This window comes from Channa argus, chromosome 14 (assembly GCF_033026475.1).
Source record: "Channa argus isolate prfri chromosome 14, Channa argus male v1.0, whole genome shotgun sequence".
Lineage (NCBI taxonomy): Eukaryota > Metazoa > Chordata > Actinopteri > Anabantiformes > Channidae > Channa > Channa argus.
In genome coordinates this window covers 5369244-5383970 of record NC_090210.1, presented here as the reverse complement: position 1 = coordinate 5383970, position 14727 = coordinate 5369244, and the positions used below count along the sequence as shown (strand labels likewise).

The following is a 14727-nucleotide window of genomic DNA, read 5'->3' as shown; positions in this document are numbered from 1 at the left end:
AGCAGTTAAAAACCAAATCCCCCAAAATGGCCAATTTAAAACCCCAAAGAAATACAGCAACACATATGCTAACAGACAGATAACTTGTCCAGCTACCAGCTACCACTGTTTTATTCTGCAGACTGCGTGGTATTAATAACAATCTACATATGGCCACTGTGGAACGGAGCAGATATACGTTATTGCTTATCAAAGAAAAGTGTGCAGTTGAGGGATGTGCGTACTGCTTTGTCTGTGCGTCCTATCTTTATTAAATCTGTATTGTGTGCCAGGCATCAGAGCAACAAACTGCTGGACACAGACATCCAAGGGTTAGATGGCACCGTACTCTTTGTATGTGCAGGCCCGATCTCTCATCTTTTCAATTCCTATTTGGACATTTTTATATTTGAGAGATAGCAAACTCAAGGCTGTCTTCATCAGGGAATATCCACCTATTTTAGCAGTTATATTGGATATCACAAACGACATCTGAACTGGGAGAAATGCTCAGAAGAGTGGCTGGGCATTATAATACAAAGTAATGCAAAATGTTGTCACTGCACACAAAGAATTACATGCAGCAGACCACATAACAAAGCATTTCTTAGTCATAACGCCCAAGAATCCACTGAACATGGTAGGGAAAGTAGAACATGCAGTAAAATAATAATAAATAAGTACAAATATTCTTCTGTTTTTCCCTGCTTGATACTACTGTAGATTTAAAATCTTTGGGTTTTGGCCTTTTCATTAGGAAACAACAAGTATTTAAAGATGCCTGTGGGAAATTGTGAGGGCCAGTTTCTTTCCATATCCATGCATTACTTTGTATTCAACATTTTATAGACCAAACAATTAACTGAAAGTAGGGCGGCAACTAACTTTCAATTCTATCAATTAATCAGTTTGATTAGTCTTAAATTTTTCACAATGAATATCTATATATCTTTTTGTTATGTCAAGAAAACATAAATAGTTAAATGTTACAATAATTGACTAATTAGTTTATCAGTTAACCCTTGAACGGTCATTTCAAGCAACTCACATCAAAAGCTCAGACAGACTGTGATCATGTTTAATGGGGAATAGCAACAATTGCCTTTGAACAGGCATTTTAAATTCCCCCAATTTAAAAAGAAAAGGTCAAGAACTCCTTTGTACATCAGTCTATATTGTTCCTCAGTCAACATCAGGGAGGGGCTGTATGAGAGTTGAATCTAGAGAATGTTTTCTCCTGTGTTTGATCTTTGGTGATTGTTGGCTGTTGGTGTAGCTTGTCATACTAAAGTCACAATGTGTCATATCATATCCAATTACTAATTATTAAAATAGCTTGTTGACTGCCTCATTGATATACGAAATGAACCTTTAACGTTCACTAAAAGTAACGAATATATGCTTTTTGTTTCTTTTAGCTTTGATTTAAAATACAAAAAGTACCTGATCAAGATTATTTATTTAGGATTCCTAAATGTTCTGACAAGAGTAAAAATAAATACTTAGAATAAATAACTCTAAATAAGCCAACTCATGCAGTTTATCTGTTTTTGTTAACGGTCCTTGTGGGGTCGCTGAGTTTGTTGCCATAGTGTTATGGCCACAGGGTTTCCCCACTTGCATGTGTCCTGGCCTGGCATGTACTCCAGTCCACTGCGGACAATGTGTACATGTACAGTATGTGTGTGGTGGTGTAGGGCGTGTCAAGCCATAAAGTTCATACCACATGCCCTCAATTAATATGGTAGTGGGCGTCCTGGTTTGGGTCTGTACCATCTGTCAAACAGCAGGGGGGCAAGAGGAGAGGTAGCTTGAGCAGATGTGAAACCACGCTGAGAGCTAAAGCCAGTTCCTTGTCATTTCAAATACTCACCTAGTCTACAAAAAGCAATGCTGTAGGGGTCATGCACCACAACAGCTTGGCATGGCACTCAAACACACACACACACACTTACATAACTAATAAAATCACAAAACAAAATGGCAGCAATCACATGCACACACATTGCAAACAATGACACCAAATAAAAAGGAAGTGGTTTGATAATATTCTCTTTGTAGCTTTAGAAGTCCAGACATCTGTGACACACACAAGATACTCTTTCATTCACTCACAGACACACACGGCATATGTACCCACATCTGCACCTAACCTCCGACACACACAGACACACACACATATGCAGACTCGCACTTTCAGAGATGTGAAAGGGGGTTTGTTTGCTGTAATGAGGGAATAATTCTCCTCATAACACAACCAATTCCTCCAAAGACAAAAAAAAATAAAAAATTCATACACTGACACACTGCAGCCCTCAGTGGGTAACACACATGCCCACTACACCACATACACACATGCCTGTTGCAATGACATTGCAACCCCCTGTGGTGACAAAAAAGACTGGCCTATGCTGTCATCTGTGTGCCTGTGTGTTCCTGCCAGAGGAGGGATGTACTTGTTAACTCCTACTCTCACATTAGATAAGTGACAAGGAACAAAAGACAAGAGGAGCACAAGAAAAGAGAAGAGGGAGAGGTGAGGAGTAGCTGCACGCTGGTCTGATACCTGCCAAAGTAGAGCATCAGGCTCTAAAAAGTCAATCAGTAGTCATTGTTGGTCCTCTGCTTTGTACTTTTTAATAGCGTGAGCTAAATCTTTGCGATTTTCTTTTGATTTATTGAAGTTTGTTACAGTGAAATAGAAGTCAAATACATGTTTGTTAGCTCCTATGTATGTCTGTATAAAAACGAGCAACGTAAGTAATTTCTTGACTTGTGCTTTTAATGAGAAAAGGCTAAATTGCCTTTTTTTTCCAGAGTTAAAAGTATCTTTCCAGTAATTAGCCGGTTTTGGATGATTTCTTCAGGGCTTGCACACTCTCACACACAAACACACACACACGCACACAGCGAAACAATTTCTGCATCCGTGTTCACACAAAGTTCAGTTCCTGCCCTCCATATTTCCATGTTTGTAACAGTGATGAGAATGAAAATGATTACATAAGAAAATGCAGCACAGAGCAATTTTTTTTTTTTTTAAAGGAGCTGTTATTTTAACCATTTTAAGTCTATCGTTTCTCCTTTTTTAAATTTTTTTCCATATACACAGGGTGGAGTAGGAACAAGAAAAGCCAACCAGACCAGGAAAGCCTAAGTCACAATCAGCAGTCCATCGGTGCTCTCTTTCTCTTTCTCTCTCCTCCCCTCTCTCCATCTTTCTTTGGTGAACATCAAACACACTGCGGTCTGTTTCATGCTCCCTGCAGCCCATTATGGCTTAATGCTTCAAGAGGCTTCTTACTGACTTCAGCATTTTAACAACTACAGCATATTCGGTTGGTAGGAAAACACATACACAAAGAAACACGCACACTAACAAACACACACACAAGCACAGACAGAAACCCAGATTTAGAGATTCACACAGTGTGAACCACAGAAGAGTTATGAGCCTGCACACTGTGATATAGAAACAACTGTTGCTTTTGCTTTAATCTCTCTGAAGTTTCAGATGTAAATATCAGATCTATCGGACTTAGAAAATGTAGAGCAAGCGAAGAAGTCTGAAGGCAGTGTATGGTTTATTTAATATAAAATGTAATGATAAGACAGGCAGATGGTGTAGGAAGGCCAATAAAATGGGCGATTTTTTGAAAATTTGGCTACGACTGTGACTTTTAATTACTGTTTTGCCCTGGGACGGGGGAAGACTGGTAACAAAATCAACGGAAATGTGGGACCAGGGGCATCTGGGAATGGAGAAAGGGTGTAGGAGCCCGTCAGTACGTGACTGTATTTAGACTGGGCAGGCTAAAATAAATTCTCAGACATTATTAGAAATGCCAGGCCACCAGAATCACTGATGCACCACGAACAGAGTACGGAGATGCCCGGATGGCTGAACTGGCGAGAGACATGACACCAATCTAGCACCTTGGACCTAAGCTGATTTGGCACAAACAGAAGTGGGACAAGTGTGTGTGTGAGGGGGGGACCGGGTCACAAAGCTTAGGATCCAGACAGATCCAGATTTCCATTGTTCCAATGTTCAGCCCCTTCCAACCACTGCCTCCACTCCTCCAAAGCCAATTTATCTGCCAGAAGTTCTCGGTTTCCAAGATCATAATTTCATCATGCTTTGATATAGCCTGCTTAGAACCTTTCTGACATGTTTGACGCGCTCAGTCTCAGAGAGGGAAAAGATAACGATGTCGTCTAGGCAGACGAAAACAAACTTACATTCTCAACGTCTCCCAACACATCATTGACCAAATTCTGAAATATGGCTGGAGTATTAGTCATTAACAGGTATCCAAAGTGGCCGGCCAGTCTGTTAAAGGCGGTCTTCCACTTGTCTCCCTCCCAGATGCGGACTAGGTAATAGGCATTCTTGAGGTCTAATTTAGAGAAAAAGGTGGCGCCCTGCCAAAGTTCAAACACTGAGGAGATATGTGGAAGAGGATAGCAGTTACACACGGTTATCTGATTTATCTGAGCGAGCAGGTAGACACAGGAAGCAGTTTCTTTGAAATTAAATTTTATTTACCTAAAAGGTAATACATGCCAAGAAATGCATAGCTAACAAAACTGGGCCCTAAAAGAGGTCATCAAAAGACAGCTAAACTTAAAATCGCAAACTGAACTACAACACAAGTTCTAACCATGAACAAAGACACAACTGACCTAACCTGAGTAACACAAAAAAGGGGAACATATGTACTGGCTAGTCAAACCAATATGACACACAAGGGGTAGACATTACTATACCTAAAGAAATTAGAAAAACACTCTAGATGGCACGTGTGGCTCAGCATCTCCTCCCTGTTCCTGCGGAGCCCTCGCTTTTACGGGACAGAGCTGCACCCTGTGATCTGAGCGGCCACAGTGGACACTCGAGTTACATCTTAACTTGTTCAGCTTAAAGTCACTTACTACGAGAGCTTGCAGGGAGGCAGAGCAGAAGTTCTACGGAAAACTCGAATCCAGTGGCCAGACGAGCAAACAAACAAGCTGAGACAAAACAGATAACTCGGAGAGGGAAAAATCTGAACTCGCGGAAGCAACGGGCAGCTTAATACACGGGAAGATGATCTGGCAGAGAGGAGCAGGTAAACGGGGCATATACTGTATATGAGAGGCAATGGGTGAAGTGAGTTGGAACTAATTAGGCAGCACAGCAGGTAGAGAGAGACAGAGAGGGATCAGAGCAGAGAGGAGAGATAGTGGTGATCACTAGGACAACACAGATCAGCATCACAGCCGTGACATGAAGAGGAAGACCAACAGATGCGTGGGGCTTTATGCTGACATTAACCTTCAAATGGGCCCTGGTGCTCTTATCTCCAAGTCAGTTAATGAGTTCCATTCATAAGGCAGCAATATGTAATTCAGTGCGACCACTTAATTATCCACCATATAGAGAATAGGAACTGCACATCAGCAAGGACATTAAGGGTTAGGAGATAAGACTACTGTCCAGAGAAGCCAAAAAACTTCCCCACATTGTGAACTCTATTGTGCTTACTATTTATGGTTAAATGGAACTAGTGTTTTGTGCCTAGAGCTCTTTTACACATAGAAATCATACAATTAAATAAGTCTTTTCTCATTCAGACAAAAGTGCAAATTTACATTTGTTACGGGTTTAGAATTTTGCTTGGTAGAAATAATTTATCCACGTACATGTAGCTGTCATGAATGAAAACATAATAGATGCAAGGATGGTCTGTTAGGATTATGTGGTTGCGAAAGAGTTTGTTTGTTTTCTTATTTTTCACTGCACTGTGAGGGGACAAATCTCTAAAGCTTAAAGGATTTTCATTTGTGCCTGAAAGATGATAATTACTGACAAGTAACAAACGAACAAATGAATGAAACATGACAAATGCAGATGATTCCATGCCGCAAAGCATGTTACAATTGAGCAATTAACATTCAAATGTACTCTGAGGAATGTATAAAGATGCTGAACCGGCCCGGTTGATTCTGCTTCAGGATCAAGATGGCAAGAAAAGAAAAAGACCTAATTTAGTTTGAAAGAGGGTTTTATTGTTGGCGGACACATGGCAGGAGCTTCAGTCCTACAGGCTGCTGGCTTGTGTTTCAACAAGAACAGTGACTAGAATGACAACCGCATTTACGTAGATGTATGGGAAAAATATTGGTATAGTGTCAGAAAAAATAGCTGACAGTGCACATTTTGTGACTGTGCTGCTTTTTTCTTTAATGTGATATGTAACGTAAAAAACGAAAGACATACTCAGGCAAGTGAGAATGTCAATGCAGGACTTGATCAGACTGTGTTAGCATGAATAGTGTGTTGGCAGTTACATAAAGTTACATAGAGAGTGGTATAGTAGGGCTGCAGTGCATAAACCCCTTATTTTACATTTGTGAGTTTAATGGTGAAAACATTATAGGCAGTGGTCTAAAGAGATGTGGAAAAAAAGTCATGTGGTCACATAAGTCATCCTTCACCATGTTCCTGACAAGTGCATGTGTGGTGTAGACCAAGGGACTGGTACAGGCCTCCTGTAAATCCTTAATCTATACAGTGATATACAGTGTCCCCATAGCAGAATCTACCAGAATCATGATGCTCCCAAACACAAGGGTTCACTAAATGGTTTGATGAGTATAAAAAAGGATGTTTTGTGTCCCCAGTGGCGAGCCTAGAGTTTGTCGGGGCTCCAGGCCAAGTAACAAGTTGACTTCTGGTGCCCTGACTCTAGTCGTTTCTCAATACGCTTCTTGTCTGTACTTGCATTGGTCACTGACTTGTTACACATCATCGTAATCTCAAGTACTGTTTCAATTCAAAGTTCGTATCTAACCAAGTACAGATCACATACCCGGAAGTGTCAGGCCAAGCAGCGGTCTTGGCGGAGAGTTTCAGCTAAGCTCAGCTGACTAAAAAGTAAAAAACAGTATTGCTATTGCACCACTTTACAAAGTTGTAATATTTTTCATGCGAGACAGTGCCCCTTTAGATTTATAATATGCAGCCTTTTTGTTCAATTTGTTTCTATTTGTAAATTTGATTGGACATTTTTGGCACCATGAGAACCATTCATTCAGATGAGACAGTGGTCATGTCAGCAGGCTGCAGTCCAGCTTCTTAGAGGATCTGACGGATAACGTCCGTGGGACAACAGATTAATCTCAGCAAGCTGTGGTGCTTTTACCACTAGTTCTGTTGTCAGCAGCATTTTATTTATGTTATCATTCACTTTGGAAAACAAACATTATTTGAAATATGTTGAAGGACATTTTACATATTTTATTGGATATTACAAATGTTGGATTTGTTTTTTCAATGTTTTTTGTTTTTCTTATTCACACAAAAAACCCCAACAACTAGTGGTAATTGGAATACAGCCTACAAGTTTGTTCTGTATCACATTCACCAAAAGTCAGTTGTTGGAACACTTGAAATGATTTTGTCACTGTACATAAACTACTGCACAACTACTGTTGTTTTTCAGTGTAATTATCAGTACTGAGCTGCTGCAGTCACCAAGAACACTCCTGCCCTCGGAGTCCGGACTCCGAGTTTAAACTTGCCAAGTGCCAGTTCCGTTTTCGGAAGTCCGGACTTGGTGTGTTCTGTATTGAGAAACACTCTCTGTCCCTGGCAAAGCTGGACACATTAGGCTGCTCTAAGTTAACTAATGTTAAATGTCACAGTAAACAAAAGAAACAATGTGATACCAGCTGAAGGTTGTTATTCAACTGTCTCTTCACGACAATTGCAGCCACACTAGCAGCATTTTGTCAATGCTATTTCGTATTATATTTGTTCATTATTACCTGCTCCACTTACCACTATTTTACTTTTTTCTCCTCTTCCTATTTTTTCAGCTGCTGGTTTTCCTTGTTTCACTGAATCATGCTTGAGTGAGAGTCAGGGTCTTCTTAGGGAGGTCTGCGACTGCTAGTGTCATTGCCAACTTTGCACACAGCCACTGCTGTACTTTTGTCGGCCCTTTGGGACCCCCTACTCACCCGGGCTCCCCCTGCTGGCAAAGAGCGCCTCTGTGTGTTGCCTGAATTGGGACCCAGTTTTAAGTCTTTAAGGCTAATTCAAAAGTGGGGGTTCATTAGAACAGCCAAAAATTCAGACCTTAACTCAATAACCCTCAGACGATATATATTTAGCACCTATTTACTAAAAGAAGGATAACCCTGTCCACAACTGACGTGGGAGTACCTGTCAGAGGGTAGAAGAGTGACATACCGTCACAGGTCAAACAGGTTCATGGTGGACAGAGCTAAAGTGAGCTAACAACAGCTGGTGCTGGATTTACAGATACTGTACAAATATGTCCACAGACATCAAGAAGTGAAATACATGCAACATCTCTAGCCTCTCCCTGGCTAGCAAACCAGGTTTTATGCTGGCAGCGGGCTCCCATCTCTATTTAACCTTTGGCTGGAAAGTGGTGTATGGGGCAGCAAACACACCGGCAGCCATTAGCTTATCATTACCCTCAGTCAACGAGGTGAGAGACAAGGGAGATTTTATTCTCAGTGTGTGAAAGCCCACGTTCTCTCTTACCTACAATGTTGCTATTACTCGGTTTTATAACCAAATTCACATATTCAAGTTACTGAGTTCAAAACATTCCCATACTTTTCGCTGTGGGCTACCATACTGATCAGCCCATATTTCCAGCCACAAGCCAGTATTTAGTCAACAACAGTTCCTAGCAGGCCTGGTGAGCAGCAATCCCACTGTATCATTAGCCAAACACTGGTTAGAGATGACACTTCAGAGCTCTGAGGGACTCACAGTCAGCCTGTACCAACTAGCAATCAACAACAACACAAATACAGCATGGGAAAGCCGAAGCCATGCCAAAATGTTACCAGCCTTCCTGCAGATGTCTCATGCAGCTTGTTTCTTTGTACAGGCTTATATGACATTCAGCATCTAACACTCATTGGCTGCCAGCTGCTTTCAAAGAGTGTCTGGCGCCTCTCTTTAAGAGCCGATGAGAGAGTAAAAACAGAGAGATGAAGAATGTCATCCCCTGAAAGACAAAAAGATAAGTCATCAAAACTGTAATGATGGGGTGGGACAGGGAGGGGGCAGCGCAGAGGGGAGACAGATGAACCTCATAAAAATCAATCATCCATTTTTGGTAAACACAGACAAAAAGGAGGCTTCCAAAACTGATCACACTCGATGGAGTTGAACTAGAATCATCTCACGCGTTTTAAGAGAACGCTGTTAGTTGATTGGTCGTGAACCATTGCATTTCATTTCTGCTCAACCAGGACTGTTCCCATGGTCCAGTAAACACAACTTCGACACAGTGATAACAAACAACCCATTCTTAACTCAACCTTTTGCTTCTGACTGTGTTTTTTTTCCTCCAGGGCAAATTACTTACGAAAAGGGGGACTATCCAAGTTGCTATACGAGGCGTATCAACGTGAAAGGAATTTCTAGAAATCTTCTTTTATCACTGACTGAGCATAATCAAACACAGACTGTGATGTGGGATATGGGTATTCCGGGTGATTTCTTACTTTTTCACATCAGACATTTAGCAATTTAGATGTAAATACTGGAGGTAATTTCATAAACTTTTGTGCAGGGCAGACTGAATCAGGATAATGTACTCGACATGTGACCTTCAGGACCCGCCAATACATTAGATTGATCAAGACCTGGTGTCACAGCAGGAAATATCCTTCTGCAAATGTCAGGGATCATCCACAACACTGGGGTGGCAAAAATTAAGGCTTTCATATTTTAATATGCCAGACACAAGCATATGAGCGATTATTTATGCTTGAGCGCAGAGACAGCGACACTGAAATCTTGTCAATTTACAAAACCAAATGTCCCCTTCACACTGTTTCTCTTTCTTCTCTCTATTTTCTATCTTGCTTCTCTACTTTTATCTTCCCTGCTCTCAGTCTCTTATTTTCTCTCTCACTGAGAATACATTGAACCTGGACTTAAGTAAGCTCCACATCATTGATTGAATCAAGACGAATAGGTGGTGTCATGACAAGACAGATTTGCTCTTTAAAGAGTTATGGATTACAGACATTTGGAAGAAAAGGAGATTTCTAAGGGGCCGGGGCTGGCTTTAATTCTGTCAAATGATTTATTCACTATGGTCAATGAATTAAATTAGAAGTGTCCACTTCCTACTTGGCCCTCGCTACCTCATGATGTATGGCAGTGATGACATGAGCTAACAGTTTCATCACATTACTGCCCTACCCTCAAATCTTATAATCTCTCACATCCTATCAGTTTAATCACTAGGAAAGATCTACTGTACATCATCACATTGGATATCATGTTCCACAAAAACGCACTTAATGTTCCAGTTATGCAACTCAGTGGCAGGTCTAGATAATTAGAAACCCGAGAGCAACCAACAGGAAAACACCTAAAATCTACGGGGTGAGAAGAGAAACCCACAGCATATTACATGCACACTATTTCTTTTAAGTCACAGTGAGCTTTCTGTCACCATGCTGTGTTGCGTGGGAGCCCAAATCGAGCAGCTTCTACTTCAGGACCAGTCTGAGTGTGACCTTTAGATGAATACTGCAGAAAGTCACCCTTGTGCGTATATGACTAATATGAGTGAACATCCACACTCATTTGTTTTTTGTCAAAAGCTGGAGATTACTTCAAATATTAGTCTCCTGCTCTCTGCTCTCTACGTCTGGAAAATAGTTGCACAATTTTTAAAGAATGAAATCAATCTTGTGACTTTGATATGTATTAATGTATAATATGTTTCATTTGGCTCAGCATACACGATCACAATGAATTAGACTGTTAGGGCAGAACCTGAAATTGCAGTACACAGTTTGTGTGTCTGTGTGTTCATATGTGTGGAAGCGTTGGACCAAATACCAGTGGAGCTACACTGAGCTGCAGGAGGGCTTGTGACTGTCTGACATCAGACATGAATGACACAATGAGCAACATCATATTTGCATGGTAACAGCACATGATGCAGTGACTGGCTGACAGTCAGCAAGGAAGAAATCAATGCACAAAGATAACGCTGCTTAAAGAAGAGGAACAATTACAGAGAGTCTTCAGGAGTATCAGCTTAGTTGAGAGTGACAGGGGAAACTGAGAAAGGAGAATAGCAAGTGAAATGTGAATCCTGCATCTGTGTTTCCAAAAATATTGTGAGTGAGAAATTCAAGGAACTTTCTCAATTTTTTTCATCCGGGATCAAACAGCCAGATTGTCTGTCGTGTCTCTACTCTCCTAACATCTTTTCAAAGCGGTGTTTTATCTTGAGAGATAGCCGAGAGCCACTGAAGAAGCTCTTCTGCTTTACCATGTGACATGAAATGAGTTTAACCACAGGTTTAAAGCCCATAGAGACAGACACCTCTGCTGCTCGCTCTCAACAACACAAGCTATAAAAATACTTTATTTTAAGCTTGTGGCTAACAAGATATGGTTCATGTTACCGTATCCTGCAGCCCACACTGAGCCCAAAAAGCAGAGTATGTATGTGCAAATCTACACACCAGCACTTAGACACAATAAACGGTGCATAACTGCAGGTACAACATTTACCCCCAATACACTAAGAGGGATTATGATATTCAGTGGCAATGAGTTAAAAGTAACTCACTACCACTGAACGTACCACTCATGTGGGGTCATTTATTGTGGTTTTATTAAGTTTATTTTGATCAAAGAATGCCAGAGGGAAAAAAAAGCGCACAACATTACGACAACAAACTTTGGGCAGGCTGTATTTTAAACAAACTTACCTGATATTTCAGACTGAGGGACCACATCCAGAGGGAATCCTTTGCCGCTATAAAAATTCTTGATATCCGAACAACTCCGGGCTTTACCGGTCCCTTTGTCACAAAAGGTTGGTGTCGATAGAGACCCCAGTGCCAGAGCCACTATGATGAAGGGATCCATCCCAGCCGACAGCTGTGTGGTCGAGTGCAAGTCCGACCAAGAGGCGAAGTGACTGTGTTGAGTCCTGAGCGGAGCAGGAGACTCGCGGTATGTAGCCGCGTATCAAACGGGGCTACTGAACCCTGCGGAGCGATAAGTGTCCTCCACCTTCCTCTGTCCCCTCCTGCCTTTCAGTGCGTCTGCTGAGTCTGTGGCTGCACGGAAAAAAGGAGCGACTCTGCAAAGCGCACAGGTCCCGTCTCTTCCCACTTCTAACGCGCAGGGCCAGTGTGGACAGGACAGGGCCCCGAAAGAGTCTTTTCTGAAGCGGCACCAAGATAAGTGGAGATCTCCTGGATATATCAGAGCTTAGACTTTGGTTCACCTAGGAGAAGCAAGAGATGCAACATTTAGGTTACGCAAGCACAGCTAATAATAGTTTCAACTCATTTCAGAATATAGCGCTGTATCGCGCTGACGCTGTGTAGTCGGATTTTGTCGCCGCACGCCTACCGGCTTTGATGGGATGTGAGAAGTGCGCACAGGCAGCGACCGCAGCTCGTTTCCAGCTCAGGCTTTTCTCAACGATGCTATACCAGCGCTGCCAGGCTGTGGAATGAGGAGGAGGCGGGTAGGAGAGAGAGCGAGAGAGGCGGACAGAAAAGGAGAAGAGGAGAGAGAGCATGAGAGGTTTTATGATCCTCCTGCCATTTCCGTTACATTCTGTCACATCTGAACATTATTTTTAGAAAGCTTACACAAAGATACACTCTACTGTTTTAGCAGGACAGATTTGCGTGTTCCGTTTCTGAGACGCATCTCATTTTCATTTAGTAGCAGCCTGAGCATGTGTGGTCGTTACTGCAGCCTATGATAAAGTTGCTCAGTGAAGCAAATGTGAACCACGAGTCTCCACCAGCCAGGTGTCACAGGTAAACTGTGGGCGTGTCTTAAGGCCCAGGTACTCGTCCATCAGTACTGGTCAGTGCTGTGTGCCCATCCTCCACTCTGCACAGGACCTCTGTGTGTACAGTATGCGCCACATCACTCCTCAAGGTGTAATTAAAGGGCCAACAAGCCACTACCTGCCCTGTGCCCTTCCCAGTTTACCTGTCACCGGTTGAATGCCTTCATTATCTGAGTTTCTGTACAGTATGTGAACTGTATATGTTGGTTAAAATAACATTGCACTTGTGTTGTCTGTGCTTACAATAATTCTTCACTTTGCCTTTTCCAATCCAACAGTTGAGCTTTTCGTCAGAAGTCTGTGTACTTTTACCTTTGTGAAGGACAAAAATAAATAATGAAGTCAGTTACATTTTAGATATATTTGGAAAGTTTCAGTTGATTGGTGATTTCCCGATCCCACCTCCAGCATACCAGTGTCTTCTCATGACCAATGGCAACAATAGGTTATAATTAATTAATGTGTGTGTGCACATGTGGGTGAATGTGTGAGTGAGAGAGAGAGAGACCGGATAGAAAGATGATTCTAGAAGAAAAAGTTCAGATTGGTTCAAATCCAATGTCCTTTTTTGTTATGAATCAACTGTTTCATTTTAAGGGTTTTTGCTGCAGTAACTGAGCTAATTACATTTGGTTCATGAGTGCAAAGCTCATGTGTCCTACGGGTAAAACCGGGAAGTTAACCCGAGACACACCACATGTGTTTCATGTGAAAGGAACCCAGGAAACATTTAGTGAAATCACTATTGTGTAATCCCTGTAAAGTACACTGGTTAGTTGTGTTACAGCAAGTGACATACAGTTCTGTCACTTAAAATAACGGCTCTTTAGTCACCTCGGTCTGTGAAATTGAATCAGACTGTGTTTGACGCTGCCAAAGAAGATGCCAGTGCCCATTATCGCGCTGACACATGGTAAAACTCCAGTGCAGCCTGAAATAACTGGCCATCACACGACAGGCAGACAAACAAAAGTGAGAAGCAAAAAAGAAAAATTAGAGATGACAGGGAGAGGGAGAGAGCCACATGGCAAGAACAGTTATTTCCTGCCTCCAAATCATGCTACTTACGAAGGCAGGCATTGTTTATGAATACATTAGGAAATTTTACTCTGCAGTATAATTAGTCTGTGCCTCATTGCTGGATGAGTCCAAACAAGAGGACGGCATCTTGCATATCACAAACTGACAAAAAGCTACACTTGCTTTGCATTATTATAGCTCTTACTACAGTAGGAAATGAATTACACCTCCGCTCATTTCGAGGCCGTGCATGTGTGCTTTGGCAAATCATCTACAGCATAAAAGTTACTTTGCTTAAGTTTGAAAATGGTGTAATTGTGCCACACAGAAGACAGAAACTACTTTGTAATTATGTGTTAAACCATTGGTTCACTTCTCTTTTTGCTGCAGGGGAATACCAAACAGAGCTTAGCACATGTGGCCAGAGGTTAATAAGTCTAGTGGCCTCAAAGTGTGTGTCTGTGTGATAATGTCTGTATTATATATGAGTTTGTGTATGTATGACCTTTATGTGTATATGCGTGTGTGGGGGGAGTGTGTGATGTGAGTTTATGTGTCTGACTGTGTCCCATATGTGGCCATAGGTCGGCACTGCTGCTGGAGAAACTGATTGGCCCTCCACTGTCTGGCATGGTGATCATGTAATTAACGCTCAGTAAAGCCACAGAACAGCCATGTTTTCTTCGGGCTGCCTCCCATTGAAGTTTTATTGGCTCTGACCATGAAAGGACTTCTAATGAGGAGCAGGATGCAGGGGGAAGTTTGGGAGACCGAAGCAAGCAAAAAAGAGGGGAGGCAGAATGGTAGCAAAGAGAGAGGAGTGAATGGGGTGAGAGGCTGTATAACT

The 14727-nt window shown here is 41.9% G+C and overlaps 1 protein-coding gene across 1 annotated transcript in view; it reads right to left on the bottom strand.

Moving 5' to 3' along the window:
* Window positions 1-12670, bottom strand: part of LOC137098313 (glypican-1-like) — a 67217-nt gene extending 54547 nt beyond the window's left edge. Inside the window, exons 1-3 of the mRNA XM_067474445.1 lie at window positions 12652-12670; window positions 12407-12502; window positions 11755-12278 (exon numbers count right to left, since the gene is read on the bottom strand). Coding sequence (XP_067330546.1) covers window positions 11755-11914 — 160 coding nt within the window. The 5' untranslated portion in view covers window positions 11915-12278; window positions 12407-12502; window positions 12652-12670. The remainder of the gene's footprint in view (window positions 1-11754; window positions 12279-12406; window positions 12503-12651) is intronic.
* Window positions 12671-14727: the final 2057 nt, after the last annotated feature.